At 39.6% G+C, this 19,653-nt stretch overlaps 1 protein-coding gene and 1 pseudogene across 3 annotated transcripts in view; both read right to left on the minus strand.

Annotated features, from left to right (window-relative positions):
- TRIP4 (thyroid hormone receptor interactor 4) overlaps window positions 1-19,653 on the minus strand; it is a 69,264-nt gene that overhangs the window by 25,099 nt on the left and 24,512 nt on the right. For all 3 annotated transcript variants that reach the window (XM_061182029.1, XM_061182028.1, XM_061182030.1), the window contains exons 8-11: window positions 18,409-18,535; window positions 10,336-10,523; window positions 7,006-7,130; window positions 5,690-5,781 (exon numbers count right to left, since the gene is read on the minus strand). In XM_061182029.1, coding sequence (XP_061038012.1) covers window positions 5,690-5,781; window positions 7,006-7,130; window positions 10,336-10,523; window positions 18,409-18,535 — 532 coding nt within the window. The remainder of the gene's footprint in view (window positions 1-5,689; window positions 5,782-7,005; window positions 7,131-10,335; window positions 10,524-18,408; window positions 18,536-19,653) is intronic.
- On the minus strand, window positions 15,306-17,169 carry LOC133085123 (eukaryotic translation initiation factor 4B-like; annotated as a pseudogene).

Genomic DNA, 19,653 nt, shown 5'->3' on the forward strand with positions numbered 1-19,653 from the left:
TTGGTATAGGAAAGACTCACACCATCGGTGGAATTTTAAATTAGATCCCTCTTTAAGAATGGTAACTTACCAGTTTGTATCAAAGTTTAAATGTATGTATCTTAGACCCTTAAGTTCTACTTCTCAGAATCTATCCTGAAGAAATACTGAGTCCCCGTAGGGAAAACAAAAAAAAAAGCCACATTCTGAAGTCTTCCTCCCACCTGGAAGCAAACTTTCCCTCCTTTAAATTCCTCAGAGGCAGTCCTTACTTCTCTTAAGACAGTTATCTTTGCTTTTTATTTTGTGTTTGGTTGTTTACAAATTTGGTTGTATACATATCTTATCTACCTAGTGGTCTTTCAAACATTCTGAGGACAGAACCCATGGCTGATTCACCTTTTTATTTCTCTTAGTGTCTAAAACAATGTCTGATTTATGGTAGGCACTCAAGTATTTACTGATCTATAAATAATTAAGAAAATCTTACGAATTATAAGTTCATTTTCAGATGTAAAGCTAAACATTAAAGAATTTACATAAATGCACAAGAGTGTTAATATTCCCTTCTTCACTTCAGGATAAGAAACAGAAAGCATGGGACTTCCCTGGTGGCACAATGAGAGCCTTCGCAAGCCACCGCAATGAGAAGCCTGCGCACCGCAACGAAGAGTAGCCCCCGCTCGCCGCAACTAGAGAAAGCCCGCATGCAGCGACAAAGACCCAACGCAGCCATATAAATAAATAAATATATTTTTTAAAAAATTAAAAAAAAAGAAACAGAAAGCATAATGCTTCCTGGATTATTTAAAAATGAGCATGGCTGTCCTCAACTCATCAAGTGGGCACTTGATACCCAGGTTGCAAACAACTCTAAAGACAGTCTGTTCTGACCTAGAAACTCAAATAAATATTCTAGTCTTCATGAGAATTCTGAAAATACATTCCCTGTCTCCCTCAAGTGAGCTATGATGTTAAAGAACTGCTTAGGGTTGGGCTAGCTGTTGCAGACACACAGTTCCCCCCTTTGTTGGGTCTCAGATGCAGCCCTCACAATCCCTTAGGAATCATACATTTTAGGTCTATGAATTGGCAGGTTTTCTTAGTAAAACAGAGAGGACATTTTCACATAATTTAAAAGAGAATTTGGGGACTCTGCATTTTTCAACGCCAATGCCTGGTTTGAATACTGACTATTATTTCCTTCATTCTCTAATTTCTCATCTCTCAGACAATCCTTTGGTGATAGAAGCCGATGATTTCCACACATGAAGTGATATAAGCAATCTTCCTGAAGATCTGTATCGCATGGATACTCATATAAAAAGGAACAAGTAATACACTCTTCCCCACTGGAAGACAGTAATTCTTTTGCTGATGTCAATTTGTAGGCACCCAGCAGTAGAACTGCCTCAGCGTAATTCCTTAAATACAGGATCTTGGCTATTACAAAAGCCATAAGATCAAATGGACTAAAAGGTCAGTAAGCTGGCAGGAGAAGAATGGATTCAGTACAAAAGAAGTAGAATAATCAATGACCTCAGAGATTTCAGACAAATCAGATTTTCTATTGAAGGCAGAGATATAAATAGCACAAACACAATACAGACACATAGAAACAAAAGCCACCAACTCAACTTTCTGTTTGACAACTTGTTAGGTCTAGAGAACTGTTCAAACCACAGCTGCTAATGGTTATGGATTTGGCAATCAAAATGTCTTTGTTAAAAAAAAGGTTTTAACTGCCTTACTATTGAGGTTACAAACCACAGCCTTGATGCATTGTTGCAGTCAACATCCTCCCTGCTGTTTTTGAGAGCTTACATCTGCTGCTGGCAGATAAAACCCTGGCAAGGCATGCGCTTCTTCCAGGGGAGTACAGGAGAAGTTTTAACTAGATGGCTCTCGTCTACCTTTCTTTCCTGAGTTGAGCCTACAGCCTTTGCTGTATCATTCCTACCTTGTTTAGGTAGATCCCCTGCCATTACTCAGGAGGACTGATGGTCTAGCAGGATTTTTTTCTGGCACAAATCGGCCATGCCAGCCATACTACTTTCAGAAGATAAAAGGAAGATGAGTTCTTAGCTCAGGGGAAAGCACTTTAAGCACATATTTTTAAAGCCACTTACAGTGTGCTGCACTTGATTTTAAACAACCACTAATAAAACCTTTTCTGTTATTTTTTTTTTAAGAAACTAAATGATCACACTATGCCAAAAAATAGTGAGGGCTTAGTATATTTTAACTTATCAAAGAAAGGCCAAGAATGAAAGGTCAGGAAGTAAATTACTGAGTTTCTTTGGGGAAGGAAAAAGTTAGGAACAAGATGGAGAATTAAAACATGGTTCCAAGTCACACAGGAGATTAGTTTCAGTTGAAATAAAAATTACTAGATCCACACTGGGTTTCAAAGAAAATACGGGACTTCCCTGGTAGTCCAGAGGTTAGGACTCCGCACTTCCACTTCAGGAGGCACGGTTTCGATCCCTGGTCAGGGAACTAAGATCCCGCAGGCCCCGCAGTGCAGCCAAAAGAGTAAAAAAAAAAAAAAAAAAACGGAAAATGCAATTCAGCTGGGTGATGAGGAATGAGTGTGAAGATGCATAAAGAAGACATAAGTCAGGAAACTGTTTAACTGTTTCCTGGATCATTCTCCCTCAGTGAACTGACCTATGAGGACAAAAAAACCCAAACATACTTAGGCTAGCACTTGCTAACTATATATATACCACAAGATACCAGTATGCAAATATGTTGGTGGGGGCTGTTGTGGTCAGAAAGGTATGAGAACACTGCATATTACATCCACCAGATAAATCAGAGAATTGTATCAGAGTCAAAATGCACAGCAGCACATTCAGGGCTCTGAGAAATTCTGCCGTAAACAAACAAATTTGTTTAATCCAAATAAATTTTCCAAATGTGTGTGTCAACAGAAACCCCTCACCCCCCTTTTTTTCCAGAGAACACCTATGCCATGGAATAGTTTGGGGAATGCTAGTCTAGGGGTATTACTCCTAAACTCTCAACTCATTCTTGAAAAAACTTGAACATTGGTAAAACAGACTAAGCAATCACAATTCTTACATCACAGAACCCTAGCTCAAACAGAGACAGGTAGATTACCAAAGGTGCTCGAGACATTTTCCAAAAGACAGCCAAATACCAAAGCTACGACCTTTAAAAGTGGTAAGATCCTTACTCAATAAATAATCCCCAAATAGGGCTAATATCAATTCTGAACACATTCATGTGCTACTCTCAAACACAGAAAAGAAACAATGGGGAAAAGCCACAGAAAAGCTGACCATAGGGAAAATGGATATGGGACTCCTGTATGATGAAACCTCGTGGCTTTTGGCATTTTAGTATATTCTAATGTCATACACATCAGGGAAATTCATAAAGAGTTGCCAAGACCTCCAGCTGGGAACATATGGGAGGATTCCTACACGTCTATGTGCTGCCCTCAGCATCCTCAGGATAAAAGACAGAATATAAGCTCAGGTAGGAGTATCATGCTGACCTGAAAGAGAGGTACCCTTGAGAAACCAAAAAGATTTGTTTTGTTAATTATATTTCTAATTCCCATAAGCCTTGTGGTACTCTATAGATTAGGATTACAGCCCCCTACCCTTCTCAACACAAATTTGTGGCAGAAAGAAGATTGGTTAACTGCCTAGAAATTGAATTCATTTGACCTTGTATCAAGTGGTGGTCTGCTTGATAAACAAATGAGAAAGTAAGGGAAGGCCCCTGGCCAAAACACCACCCACACTGCCAGATGCTCCTCAGTTCTCTTTCAGAATGCAAATATCCTCATAAGAAAATATAATACATCAAGTGATACTAAGCTCTTCATGAGTCTCTAAAACTGTAAAGCCTACACCAATGTAAGGAATTTTTACAATTATTACTTCTAGAATGAAAAAAAGGGAGGAGAGGAAAGAAGACATTGAAAAAAATCAGCAAAAGGTCCATAGATAGACAGAACAGGCACAAGGTTGTGGAAAACAAAGGGCCTCCATGTATCTACACTTTTGCCTAGGTCTAGATCAGGTACTAAGAGCAGAACAAAAGGGTTGGAGTCAAAATTCACACTTTGTTATACAGCAGAAACTAACACACCATTGTACAGCAATTATACTCCAATAAAGATGTTAAAAAAAAAACACACAAAATTCACACCAAAACGCAAGCACTGTACTCATATACATAAAGTAATCAGAAAACGGCTGAGGAGGCAATCCACAAGAAAATGAAAGACAGAAAACTACAGGGACTTCCCTGGTGGTCCAGTGGTTCAGATTGTGCTCCCAGTGCAGATCCCTGGTCGGGGAACTAAGATCATGCATGCCGCACGGCGCGGCATAAAAAAAAAAAGAATAGAGACAGAAAACTAGAGGGATAATAATTACTGGCTAAAACCTGTGAGGAATGAACAGAGGGAGTGAGATGGATGGGAACAGTATTTTGTTTTGTTTTGTTTTTTTAAAGCAGACACTGGGACTCCCCTGGTGGCGCAGTGGTTAAGAATCTGCCTGCCAATGCAGGGGACACGGGTTCAAACCCTGGTCCGGGAAGATCCCACATGCCGTGGAGCAACTGGGCCCGTGTGCGACAACTACTGAGCCTGTGCTCTAGAGCCCGCGAGCCACAACTACTGAGCCCGTGTGCCATAACTACTGAAGCCCGTGTGTCTGGAGCCCGTGCGAAGCAACAAGAGAAGCCACTGCAACGAGAAGCCTGCGCACCGCAATGAAGAGTAGGCCCCGCTCACCGCAACTAGAGAAAGCCTGCGTGCAGCAACGAAGACCTAATGCAGCCAAAAATAAATAAATAAATAAATACACCTATTAAAAAAAAAAAAAGCAGACACTAATAGCAGTAATGAAAGGCACAGAAGAGTCTGCAAAGCAAAGAATTTACTGAGAAAATTAAGCTGAAGAATATGTTCTTAAGCACAGTGATGGAACCGCTATTGCGTAAAGTAACTGTTCAAAAAACAGGAAAACCATACTGTTAGGTAAGACTTTTTAGGCTTTAAGGATGGACTTTCCCACTTTGGATTCCTGCTAGACTAAACATAAGGTTCTAAATTTCAAGAATTTTCCAATTAAGCTAAAGTCCTTCAGCTCCCTCTGCTGTTCAAAAATGTACTCTAGTTACGTCAGTTCAATCTTCAGTAATCAAAATAAATAAAAATACATACATACAATATGTACATACAAACACACACACACACCCAAAGCTGGCACGGTCCAGGCAATCAGAGTTCAAACATACTTGTCTTTCATGAATTCTCTGGTCTGGACCAAACGTTCCAGAGTAAGTAATAACAAATTCTACCATTCCCACTACCTAATTGAAATAATTCAAGGAATAACGAAGGATTTCTTTGCCAAGAGCAGAAGTTTTATTAAGGGACGAGGACTCTACACTATTAGCTGGATTGTGGCAATAGCTTTTTAGGCAGAAATGTATATGTACCAGTCCTCCACACACTAGGAACCAAAGCATCACTAAATTTTTTCCATTTCTCCCATGGTCTTTTCTCTCCCCAATATTCCCTCCTTAGAAGATTCTCCTCACATGTCTAAATTCAGTTTCTAGCTCCTTACTATCTACAGGATACTCTGAGTTGAAGGACCTACAGGTCAGCTACTGTGGCAAACAAAGCATCTGTCCCAGAGAAATACTCTTTACTCACCTGATTCTTAAACTGCTTCTGGGACAAGCAGTCAGTTAGGTCCACACAGCCCAGAAGACAACCTGATGGATAGTCATTGGGAAATTCCACATCTAAATCGAGAATAACAGAAGGATTACATAAATTTCTTCTTTGTGACCCTGGAACTCACAAATCTGTCTTCAATTCTGAACAAATCGCTTTCTCTATTATCTATTTATGGACATAAGGAAAACAATGAGGCTTTTTACTTGGCACAACTGTTTGTATTTTAGCAAAACATTTAGTGAGTAGCTGGCTTAGTCCACTATCCACATCCTAAACTATAGGAAAATAAGCCTCATACCATTGAAGTTCAAGGACCCCACAACTTCACTCGAAACAAATCAATTCCACTATACCCAACTGGATCAGACTAGAGTTTGGTGGTGACGGGTTCTGGAAACAAGCTTGAGGTGTCAAGAGAAAAACATAAAAATGCAGTTAAGAAACATAAGAATGTCAAAACATGAATTTAAAAGAACCCAGGGACTTCCCTGGCGGTCCAGTGGTTAAGACTCTGCACTTCCACTGCAGAGGGCATGGGTTCGATCCCTGGTCAGGGAACTAAGATCCTGAATGCTGCAGGTGCACACCCCCCCAAATAATAATAATAATAAAAATAAAAATAAATAAATAAATAAATAAATAAAAGAACCCAGTCATACCAGTCAAAACAGAAACGCATTTTTAAGGAAACATACACTTTTGATTCCTAAAGCTTGGTTTCTTAACTTTTAAAGGTGGTTCTGTAATTATCCTCTCATTTTACCTTCAAAACTACTGTATGGGCTGAATAAGAGGAAGGACGCCAAGACATCCAAGGGTCAGAAGTGTTTTTTAGGATCCAAACTGAGTGTTTGGGGTGACTGTCAAAACTCACTGCTTAAGTCAACCAACTTTGATCTGTCCAAATCCAATAGCAGATGTCTATTTGAGTTACTTCCAATAATAAAAAGTCTTATTTGTGGTTGTTCTTCCCAATCTAAAGATCCCAGAATTTATAGTAGTTATTTTACTCTCATAAAAAAAAAAAATGTAGAAAATTAAGACTAGTTGGTTGATTTCTGGTGTTGGGAACGGATATTTTTATTTGTACTGTTTGGTGAATTAATGTTTTGAACAGCTGTCCATGATTTGCTACTAAACAAACAAACAAACAAACACAAAGTTTAAAGTCCCTTTCAGCCAAAAAAACCCACAAAAAAGCCACAGGAAGAAGGAGGTGAAAGAAGATGAACATCAATGACTTCTCTCCACAAAGTAAGACTGAAATTAGAAGAATATATGGCCGTTACCTTTCCCACGAAGGAGAAGATATGTAGTCTGGAGTTCTGAAACTTCTTGAGGAGAGGGTCTTTTGGCTGTGGCTGCTATCCAAAGTCGTCCTCTATGTGGGGTGTACCAGCTTCTGCCCTCCACCCTTAAACAAATACAAATTTAGTAGAAAGAACCTAAATTTTAGTGTCTTGGAAGATCTCATAACGTACAGCAAATTATCCAGTTGAACCAAGAGATCTATAGATGATACCTCACCAAGAAGGGTATTTTTTGTAAAAAACATTTTTCCTACAATACCTTTCACTTGAGTATAAACCCTGTTCTCTACTTTTCCCTATCATCAGAACAAAGGCAATTCACCTCTCTCAGTTCCTATTTTTTACTTGATCTCTGTAACTCAGAAATGAAGCTTTCACTAGCCTTGGGACTTCTACAATCCAAATCTTCTATTTTCAAGGCATCCAAGCTGTCCCACAAAAATGAAAATCCTTGCCTTTGAGTCATGAAAGATTTTGTTCATTGTTCTCCAACCTGACAGAAAAATCCTCACCCACACATAACTCCCCAAGAATAGTACTTTCATAATTACTATTTAATAGAATTTAAGTAAATAAAAATGCTTATCATCTTTACTCTAAATTGCAACCACATTCATTTATATTTTCTAAGTATTTTATAAAGGGTTATGTTTCTTGCAGATAATTAAACAACCTGTTAGCTAGTTTGAAAGAATCTTAAAGTAGAATAACAAAATGCAATCAAGAGAATGTATTACTGCCTACATTCCAAGGATTACAAAAAGATGTTTCTCCTTTAGTTCCTACAAAATGAAATAAAGTAGCCTGATAATATAACCCTATTATACTTGCCTTATAAGGGGAAACGGAATTTCTCATACCCTTAGTTTTCCAATATAGATGAATTGGAAGAGTACCAGGCACACAGTGGGTACTCAATAAATGAGGAATGAATCAATATATTTCTCCCTCTACACCAAATGATACACAGGGTTACTGGGAAAACGTTCTCACAAATATGGCAGAACCACCCACTTTCTTTCTGTGGGATTAGTGATTGTGGGCTGGATGCTGTTCATCCTGTTCTTTTCAGTGAGAAAATCTGGATAACACAGATCCAAAACAGGACGAGAGAAATGTAAACATTCTGATTCCCTCTGTAGAAAGCAAGCTGTTTAGTTTTCTACTTTGGAAAAGGAAGACACCTCAACTGCAGAGAACTGAATGAGAAGAAGAGACATCTGAGGGCCCAGGTGCCCTGGAGCAGAAGCATATTCACATGCACTTGTTATAATGCCACTACGTACCTGGATTATGAAACACTTAGGAGCCACAGAAAGAAAGCCTGACCTCGAAGAGGGGAGAAAAATGGTAACACACCTTCACGAAGGAGGCAAATCTCAACTAACCATGGAAACTACCAAAGTAGAAATGATTGTTCCTAAATTCTGATAATAAATTTTCTTTCAGGAAATAGAGAAATGACTGAGGCTTACAAAGTAAGATTGGAAAAAGCACTCTGAAAACCTGAACTCTAGTTCCATCTCTGCCATTAACTAGCTTTGTAATTCATAGCAAGCTCCTTTACCTTTGCCTGCTTAAGTGTTCAAGACTGTAATAATACTGGTCTGATCTACTTCAATACAGCTACTGCTTTGAAAACTGTAAAATTCTATTTAAATATAAATACATAAGGCAATATTATTGTTATGAGTTAGGACACTCCCAGGGATATAAAATTCTAAGAGATAAAATAAGAAGGAAAAAAGAGGTATCTGCATCCCCACATTCGTTGCAGCATTATTTACAATAGCCAAAACATGGAGACCATGTAAATGTCCATCAATGAATGGATGGATAAAGAAAATGGATGAAGATTATTCAGCCATAAAAGAAAATGAAATCTTGCCATTTGCAGCAATATGGATCAACCTTGAAGTATTATGCTAAGTGAAATAAGTCAGAGAAAGATAAATACTTTATGATCTTACATGTGGAATCTGAAAAAAACAAACTCATAAATATGGAGAACAGACTGGATGAAGGTAGTCAAAAGGTACAAACTTCTAATTATAAGATAAATAAATCCTGGGGATGTAATGTACAGCACGGTGACTACAGTTAACGATAATGTATTGTATAGTTGAAAGTTGCTAAGACAACAGATCTTAAAAGTTCTCAACACAAGAAACAAAAAATTTGTAACTATGCAAGGTGATGGATGTTAACCAAATTTATTGTGGTGATCATTTTGCAATATATACATATATATGTAATCATTATGTTGTACACCCCGACGATGTTATATATCAATTATATCTCAATAAAACTGAGAAAACAAGGGAAAACGAACATGTAATAATAAGTGAAAGAAGAAAAACATAAACGTAAATATATATTATGACCTCATTATGCAACAATTTGCACAGGAAAAAGAATATAAATAAATACTCCAAAATGCTAATGGTAGCTGTTTCTAGGTGGTGGAATTATAGATGACCTTTCTTTTTCTAGCTGCTTTTCTGTATTTATCAATTTTCTATTTACATTTATAAAAGCAAAGGAAAGAACTATTTTTTAAAAGTTGAATTGAGAAGAAACATATGAAACCATGGACTAGTAAGCTATTACCATCACTAACATGTATAACGACTTAACTTTATAATACCTCTACTTATCCCTCACTACTTCCCCCACTTTTTGTAGAAAAGGAATTTGTGGTAAAATAGCTTCTCAATATGGTCACTCAGATTAAAAGATAGATGTATAGATAGAAAAACAAAATCACAGCTAGGCTGGTATCTTTAAAAAACTAATAAATAGGCATAAAAACTTTGTATTTCCAATAGGATCAAACCATTAAGGTTGCTGAGTGATATATTATTGTACAAAGGCAAAGCCAAGAGAAGTTTTCTCAATAGACTTCCTTCCAAAGATGAAAAAACTTATGTTCTATTCTTTATTATGACTAGGATCCTTAGTCCTTCTAATCTCAGTTTTTTTTAAGCTATTCAGTAAAGAACAAGTCCATAACATGAATACATTGCTTAAAGTTCTATGTGCTGAAGAGTATTATAAATCATCGCTAGATTGGGAAGATGAATTCCAGTCCATAATTCTATATCAAGTTTATGTAAAATCTTCCAAGATTCATTTCTGTCCTTACCTCTTTTTTTTTTTTTTAATTTAATTTTTTATTTTTTGGCTGCACCGCATGGCATGTGGGATCTTAGTTCCCTGGTCAGGGATCGAACCCACGCCCCCTGCAACGGAAGTGCGAGGTCTTAACCACTGGACCGCCAGCGAAGTCCCCCTCATTTCTGCCCTTACCTTTTAATCCCTCTGACAAGCAGAGAAGCCCAAGGCTGATGCATAGAGAGGCACCAGCCACCATCAAAGCCTTCCTGAAATTCTTGGTCCTGGATTCGAAACTGATGCCGACATGAGCTGAACTCTAGTCCTGATCCTGCTGAATGGAAAGCCTTCTTCTGTGAGGCTGCACCCGTCTGATCTATCCACTATACAGGAAAGAAACCAAACATATAATTTTGTCTGACAAGGGAAAAATCTGGGGTAGGTATACAAAATGAGATGAGTTCTAACATTAATGAATCGTACTGGAAACATTCTCTTAGAAAAACGTATCCCATCTTTGTCTGAAACAGGGTCAAAAAAGGTACAGAAGGTATAAATTCAGTAGGAGTTCCAGGTATGATAACATGGTCCCATCTTAAAGGATAGTTAGATAATGTTGAATTCTCCACACACAGCTTCCTAATTCCAGCAACAGTACAACCATCAGACCAAATAATTGGCCTGTAATTATTTCCACTTTAAAATGATTAATGATCCGTATTGGACAATTTCCCAATATAATTCTATCAGCCAAATGAAGGTTCAACATTTTGTTCCATACATTCTTCATGTGCTTAAGGGACAGGGTCACATACTGTTACCATGATAAAGCCAAACAGATGCTTTCGGGGGGCAGCAGTTCTGACTATTGGATGCATGAAGTATTCTCTTATCCTGAAATGAACAACTTGTCCCCCAAAAGACAGGATGAAGCACTACTGAAACAAGGCTCCCATCATGTGAAGAGAACACAAAATTACAGGGTACAGATAATTACAGGAGACTAAAGAGTCTTGGCAGTAGTTCAGTCAGAGAATGACAAAGGGTAACATTTCTTCCAGAGCAAGAAGACTGAGTGCTCTGAAATTTATTTTTAAAAAAAAAAGGCTCTATTAGGATGATGAGGTTTAGAGTTAGTTGTGTTAACTTTTTGATGTTTTATTTAATAATTTATAGGGAAAACAAAAATACTAGAATGGTAGTCTAGAGACTCTAAGCAATCATTTAACCCCTAAAGGTTTCAGTTTTCTCAAATGTAAAATGATGGAGTTGGACTAAATGAATCTCTAAGAATCTTTCTGCAATAAAATTTTATGACTGTAATCATTGTGTCATAGCTTAAAAAAAACACACAAACATTTACTATTTAACTCAGTATATGTGAAAAGCATATAAAGTCGGGAGACATATAAAATATAAAAAAGATATGGTTCTTACTTTCAAGGAACTTAACAATCCTACGAGAAGACAGACACATAAATAACTATCCAAAACATAAAGCAGATTTGAGTAAATACTACACAGGGATTTAAGTCCTTAAGCGGGAACACAGAGGCAGAACTGATCCATTACAGGGGAAATAGGTGATTTCATAAAACTGTTGGTGTATGAACAATCCCGAGGCCCAAATTGTCTGTTCTATCTCTATTACAGTTCTTGTTTATACTACCTGTTTTTCTACTCCACAGCTACTTTCCTAACTTAATCTTACTGTCTTTCAATAACACTACTTTAGAGCCTGCTAACTAGTCTCATCTCCATTTTTAGCCTCTAAGTAACTCTCTACCGCCTTACTAACTGCAACACTAAATTGGGCCCTCATCATCTTCCCACTGTGCTACCACAATAACCTGTTTTTTGGTAGCGTGACATGTGTGATCTTAGTTCCCCGACCAGGGATCAAACCTGCGCCCACTGCACTGGAAGCGTGGATTCTTAACCACTGGACCACCAGGGAAGTCCCTACTGCAATAATCTTTCTAGCAATTTCCCTGCTTCTGTCTTAGTCTTCCCTCTAATCCATTCTCTACATAGGCATGGAAGTCATGCCAACTGTCTGCTAAAGTTCTTCAAGGACTCTTCCTTGCCTACTGTAGAATAAAACTAAACTCCTTAGCATGAGATGTAAGGACTTTCATGGTAAGATGTTACCTGCTATACTGGGTTGAGTAGCATCCGTCCCAAATTTTTGTCCTCCCAGAACCTGTGAAATTGACCTTATTTGGAAACAGATATAATCAAGGTAAGAGAGTCATACTGGATTAGGGTGGACCCCAATCCAGTGACTGATATCCATATAAAAGGAGAAAACACACAGAGACAAAGACATACAGGGAAAAAGTCCATGTAAAGACAAAGGCAGAGTAAAGTGACGCAGCTATAAACCAAGGGATGCCTGGGGCCACCAGAACCTCAAAGAGGCAAGGAAGCGTTCTCCCATAGACATTCGCAGGGAGTATGGCCCTGCCAACACCTTGATTTCAGTGTTGAGAACTGTAAGAGAATAAATTTGTTGTCTTAAGCCAACCAGCTGTCGTATTTTGTTATGGCTGCCCTAGGAAACTAATACACTTACTAGCGCAGTTTAATTTCTAACAGTACTTAATTACTTGTGGTTCTCCCAACCTACAATGCTCTCAAGCTGCTGAGCCTTTCTACATGTTATACCACCTACCTAGAATTCCCTCCCCAAATTTATCTGCTTGGAAATTCCTATTCATCCCTTAAGTCTCCTCTCAAAAACCATTTCTTTTGTGACTCCTCTGTGAGTTTATAATCTCTCTCCTAAACTCCTACTGTATCCATGACATGTGTCTATCATAGCAATTATCTTAAGGAACTGAAATTCTTTGTATTCAAACACATCTTCCCACTAAATTTGAAGTCCTTAAAAACTTCAAGGGCTCTTACCTTTTAATTTCCCAGCACCTAGCAAAGAACCTGGCATGTATACAGTGCTGAATGAGTATCTCCAGTTAAACTCCCTAAAGCACTGCTCTGATTGCATCTCTCTGCTCAAGAACATTCTATGATTCACATTTATTTACAAAATAAAAATGTGAAAACTTCCTAGCTAAACACTTAACTCTTTAGTGATCTGACTCTACCTACCTAACTACTCCATTTCTCATGATAATCCCTTTTTAAAATATTTATTTATTTAATTAATTTATTTTGAACTTTAAAGGTCAGATTTGTTTGGAGAAAACAAAAAAACCCACAACCTAAAGGATGGGATTTTACATCTCAAGACCTCTCCCAGGTATGAAGTCTATAGATTACAAATCATTTTCGTAGAAGATATTTCTGTACAAATTTTACATGTATTGAGGAGCGGGTCATAAATCCCTGTTTGTTTTAACAGGGTGGCAGGGTAGAGGAATGGGGGAAAAAACAGCTTTTTTGGACACATCTATTTGGAAGGAGCAGACATGAAGAGAGCAAACCCTACTTTTTCATCATCTAGAGCAAATGGTTTTAAAAAAATACCCTCTCAACCTTGGGTATCTCTAAAAGCCACTTCGTAGCTACTAGGCACTCCAAGCCAATTATTTAAAGTTACTTCACTTGGTATGTCTTTTATGTCCACTGGGTAAATGATTATTATGCTCACTGCTGCAGCACTGATAAACCAACACCCCTGCATGGCTGGACAGGGTCTAACCTAGGACTGATGCGAGAAGAGACCAAGATGTCTTTTCTCTGCAGGTACCAATATTGCCCGTAAGGACTCCATCTGTTGAGCTGACAGTACCAAGGTGCACATAAAAGCAGGCAAGTAAAGATACTGTGTTGCAAGAGAAGCCAGGACCTTGTGAAATTGTTCTTCTCCATTATCATTTATTCTCTCAAGGGATGCTAAAAAAAAACAGAACCAAAAACACCACACATTGGTCTAGGCCACATTATAAATCCAAACATTGGTGTGGGATTTCACTTGGAGGTAAGGAAACTTTTGTTTTTTAAAAAGCCCCCCAAACCCCAATCAAGGTTGTAAGAAAGGCTCCCAATTTAACCAACCTCGCTCACCACCTAAGACTGGTAATACTGAAGTTTTCTGAGGTGTAAAAGGGGTCAAAGCAGCAGGAGCATGAATGGCTGGAGGGAAGGAGTGAGTGCCAAAACATGAAGGAGCCAAGATTTGCTTGAGAAAAAGCAATGATGATTCCTCATTGAACAGCTCCCAGGGGCTCTAGAGAATGCTTAGGAGGTCAAGTATGTGACTTAAGTAGAAGCTGCCTGTGGGAAGGTAACAGGAAAGAGTAGCATGAGGAACATAAGACGAAGACAAGAGTCTAAATTTTTAAAGCTTCAAGATTTCAACAGAATATGGATATATTTGAACTTTCAGAAGGGATAGTGTTTAAGAAAGGGTGAAACCAGGACACATAAAAGACCTGGGAATTCCCACAACCCCTAAGTGCTTCCTGCTCCAGGAGGTAAACGATTATGTGTTCACTGGAGGTCATACCATTTTCCCTATTACTGGTGCAAAATAATTCATCAAATCCCCAAGCTACTTTTCAAACCACGATTTCCCCATTCATTTAGGTCACCAAACAGTCCTATTCTTCAGTGGCCTGTAGACTCACTCCCACCTACCCCCCTGGGGGGTACAAATGAAGGAACTCCCCCATAGGCTGGCCCCAGTAACTCAGAATTAAATAAGAGGAGGGGCTGGCAGCCTCCTGGAGACTAAAACAACATCAGAGACTAAACCTACCTTGCCGAGGATGGAGAATTTATTCAGATAATGTTTGAGAATTCATGTATGCCACACTGGATAATAAGAATTAAAGGTAGAAACCTCACACTCTTCCTTATACCTGCCTGCTGCCCAACCAGATTCCAGACACTGCATCACTATCACTGCCATTTTGCTAAACGGAGGCCCCTAGGCACTAATCACACAGGCAACTGCACGTGTCATAAAAATGCACCACAACTTTAAATGCACAGTATTAAAAGCTGTACGTCTCTCTCTGGCTACATTGGTGATTCTCCAATTAGTTCAATACTTTAAAGGCTGCAGCAGCATGCAAAAGAATTTCATTTTGTTTCTTTTTTTTTTTTTTTTAAAAAGCTAAGAAAGGTCTCCAGGAGACGATGAGTTTTATTTTGTCTTGTCTGGATGGAGGTTTGATTTGCTCTCGAATGTTCCAGGGTGGTGAGAGACTAGGAGAAAGCACAGAATGCAGAGGTCTATTTGGTGTAATCTTCTCCCTCATTTTCATCTTCACCATCAATGGCAAGAGCAGCATACTTGCTTGCAGAACTGAACTTATAGGCTGGATTTTCTTCAGCTTTCTTTGGCTCAAGTGCAGATCTGGAGTCTTGATCCTATTTGCCATCTTTCCTATCTGACTCCTTCCAGTGGTCTTTGTTCCCTCCATCTCCTGGACCACAGCTGGAATTTCCACTTTGGCCTTTTGGGGCACTCACCCCATCTACTTTATTTTCATCTTTCCTTACTGGTCCTTCCTCAGATGGTTGAGCTGGAACTACTTTCCCTCCACCACTTGTAGGGGACTGCTGCTCTGTGTCTGAGCTCTGAGATCGAGTAGGAGGGTTAAAACTTCGCTTCACCCAAGCATTCTCCTTTGGTGGAGGGGCTGGCATTACCTTTAGAGGCTGTTCAGATTTGGGAGGCTTAGAAGTTGGAGACTGACAGTCTTCCTCTTTATTGGGTGTTTCATTTTCTAGAGACTTCTCAGTCTCCTTCATGCATTTCTGCCAGATGTGGCTGAGGTCCCCGTCTGTGATGACTCACTTCCTGTCCTCGACTGTTCCCGTTCCTGAGTTTCTTCACTTCGCCAGCTTGAGTGTCTCTCCCGAGGCTGTCGTTCTAGTTTTGGCTCATCCAGCTGATGCTGCGGTTTCTCCTGTTCCTTTTGTAGCCGCTCTTCTACTTCTCGTTTTCTAGCAGCTGTGTCAACAAGCTTTGCACCTCCAAAGACAGAGGCTGCTCGACTGGACTGGGACGCGCTAGCAGCGGAATCATTTTCCTTAGGAGTACTCCGAGGCTTTAGGTTCAGTTTGGGTCTTTGGGGGGGGACCTCTATCATCACGCCTATAATCATCCCAAGAGTAATCATCTCTGGAGCTCCATGACCAGTCATCTCATCTGTCATATCTGTCTTCACAGCAGTCCCCGCCTCCTCTGTAGTCGTCATCCCTAAGGTACCCACTACCAAATGCTCTTCTGCCACTGCCTATCCTGGAATCGTAGCCTCTATCATAGTCTCTGCTGCCTTGGTCATCATAGCGATCTCGGCCCCCATATCGATCCATATCCCGGCGTGGGCCATCACGATAACTGTCCTGATACCCATCACGATATCGGTCTGAATCATAACGATCTCGATACTTGTCTCCAAAGCTATCATCACCTCTTCTAGGTGGGTAGTCATCAAAGCTGTAGCAGGACGGGCCCTCCAGTCTGTATCTGTTCTGTCAGAATCCGGATTTCTATCTCAGCCAAAAGAACGATCATCCCTGTCTTTATCCTGTGCTTGATCAGCAATGTCCACTCGAATTCTCCTGTTACCTAGAGACTCTTCATTGAGGCTCAGGGCACTGAGCAAGGAATCCAGGTCCTCAAACTCAGCATAACCAAAACCTTTCAACCTCTCAGGATTGCTGGGTTCACGTGGTAAACACACTGCACTGATATTTAATCCTCTAAAGAATTTCTTAATGGAGTCTTCTGTCACATCATAGGGCAGGTTCCCTAGAAAAGCAGTGTAGGGTGGTGATTTGGGAAGACGGCTCTGGTCGATATTGGGTTCCCAAGCAGCCCGTGGAGCAGTGGGCAGAATGGAACGGTCAATTGGAGGTGCCCTATACACGTCATCATCATTACTATGCCAAGTGGTTGAAACATCTCCTTCTAGGTCATCTGTTTCATAAGCCCAGCTGACTGGTTTGGGGACATAGGTGCTTCCTCCACCAGTCCCTCTATCCTCAGCCAGGAAGTCTGTTACAGAGAGTCTTCCCCTTCTTATTCTTCTTTTTTGCTGAGGCCGCCATGTTTGGAGAGAGAATGCAAAGGTTATTTATTTGGTTGCTCCGGGACTCAGTTGCAGCAGGCGGGCTCTTTAGTTGTAGCTCGAGGGCTCCTTAGTTGCGGCTCGCTGGCTCCTTAGTTGCGGCACATTGTCTCCTTAGTTGTGGCATGCACACTCTTAGTTGCAGCATCCATGTGGGATCTAGTTCCCTGAGTAGGGATCGAACCTGGGCCCCCTGCATTGGGAGCGTGTAGTCTTAACCACTGCGCCACCAGGGAAATCGCGATAATCCTTTTTATGAGTACTGTCTTGGTAGTCTAAATTCACTATTCCCTGTGTAGCTGATCCTTGAACAAAACGGGTTTGAACTGTGTGGGTCCACTTATACGTGGATTTTTTTCAATAGTAAATACTACAGAACTACATGATCTGCAGTTGGTTGAATCTGTAGATGTGGAACCTACTGTGGATGTGGAACTGCTTTACAGAGGGCCAGCTATAATTAATACACAGATTTTTGACTATGCAGAGGGCCAGTGCTCCCAACCCTCCCTTGCACTGTTTAACTGCATATATGTATATACACGTTTGTGTGTGTGTGTATCCCACGCCTTACTCCTATAGCTAATTCTGATTGGAATTTTTTTTCCCACCATCCCCAAACACCATTTTCTTGGATATCTACTTTTAAGGAATGCCAGCTTCCCTATAAAAGCCTCTTTTATTCCTCTCAACTGTCTTTCCCTCCTTTGGGTTTCCACTGTACTTTATTTATATTTCTATTAATATTAGAGCGGCCTATGTAATCTTTTCCTCTACTAGTCTATGTGTTCTTTGAGGATAGAAGCAGTGTCTGGTTCATCACTTACTTCTGTGATTATACATATTAGATGCTCAATGTACTTGATGGAAAAATGAATGACAACAATGAGTAAGTGAATTAATGTATTAATTTAAAACACCACACTATGGGACTACCCACATTCTATAAAAGATAGAGAAAGAACATTTACAAGAAGACCATGGGATTATTGTTTAAAATCTCTATAGTACTTAACAAAACCTTCTCTTGGGAAATACTCAAATGATAACTTGTCACGAGTGCTGCAAAAAAACTGGAAAAATTGGGTCAGAGTATAAGCTGGGTAGGAGTACTGAGAGAGCAGACTGGTATCTACAGCCTATGAAACAGGCACATTTGAAAGGAGAAATATCTGGGCCCAAATTTTCTCATCATCAGTTAGAGCAAAGGTCCACTAACCTGCGGAGGGGACTGGTACAGGTTGGGATTCACCAGAAGTCCTAAAGGCTCTTCAGAAGATCTATTCAATTTTGTCGGTGGTTGGTTCAAGGTTCCATTGGAAATGGCATGTATTGCCTCATCTAGTCTGTGATAACAAACAAAAGGATGCAATAATTGGTAATGCCCTATGCTCAGAATATCTTTACTTAGCACACACATAAAACTCTTCAACAGTAATAAAACTTGACACTCAAAGAGGGGTCCATGGATGACCTTCCTTGCTCCCCCTACCAACTTCCCCTTCTCTTCACTCCAAGAACCCTAAGGAGTAGGAGTTGGTAAAAGTTCCAGAACACTAAGAAAATAGGTATGGCACAAGACACTCATTCATCTCTTTAACAATATTATTAGAAATGCCAAGATTAGAAAAGGTGCCTAGAAACAGTCTGACCCACAGAAGAGTATTCTATGGCAGCCTATTTCTCAACACCTTCAATTATTCTTCTGCCCACTCAGCAGTCCCTCTCCACTCTTCCATGCTGATCTGAAGTCTATCCTTGCTTCATGGCCCAAAACTTATAAGGAGGCCCTCTACCAGCGCAGTACAAAAGTACTTATTCCTTTCTCTGAAGTCCTGTAGCACTTACTATTTAAACAGTCATCAAATATACCCAGTGTTATCCAGCATCTACGGTGTTTGCTATGGATATTTGGCTCTCAACCTATAAAAGAATGTGATGATTTCATTTACAGATTATGGAACTAACCCTACTGGTTAGTAAGAGATCATAGGTCTTGCAGGAACCATATCTTATTCTGCTCTACATCTCTTCATTACTTGCTGCTGTACTCCATGTCCTTGACAGATGCTTGACAAATGTTTGTGTATGATGATTCTAAAGCACGATATAATGAAAAACTTCTACTAGTAGGAAAGGCTGAACCTGACCCTGAATACAATTAAAGAGATATTTGTTAGGAACCTCTTATACACAAGGCAACTTAAAAGGGGAGGAGGACAGGGCTCCTACCTTCAGGAAGCTTTAAATCTAAGTGGCAGGTTTAAGACAGCTATAAAGATGATAACCAAAACAAGGAAGGATGTAATTATTACTGTAAGATAGATACAATCCATTTGGTGGTTATTATCCCATCATTCCATGTGTTGTACCAAGTACATTCAAAGGGGAGGTAGATATTTGAAAGGAAAAGATGGGAGGACAGATATCCAAAGCAAGGAAAAAGCAGAAACAAAGGCATGAA

This window comes from Eubalaena glacialis, chromosome 2 (assembly GCF_028564815.1).
Source record: "Eubalaena glacialis isolate mEubGla1 chromosome 2, mEubGla1.1.hap2.+ XY, whole genome shotgun sequence".
NCBI classification, from domain to species: Eukaryota; Metazoa; Chordata; class Mammalia; order Artiodactyla; family Balaenidae; genus Eubalaena; species Eubalaena glacialis.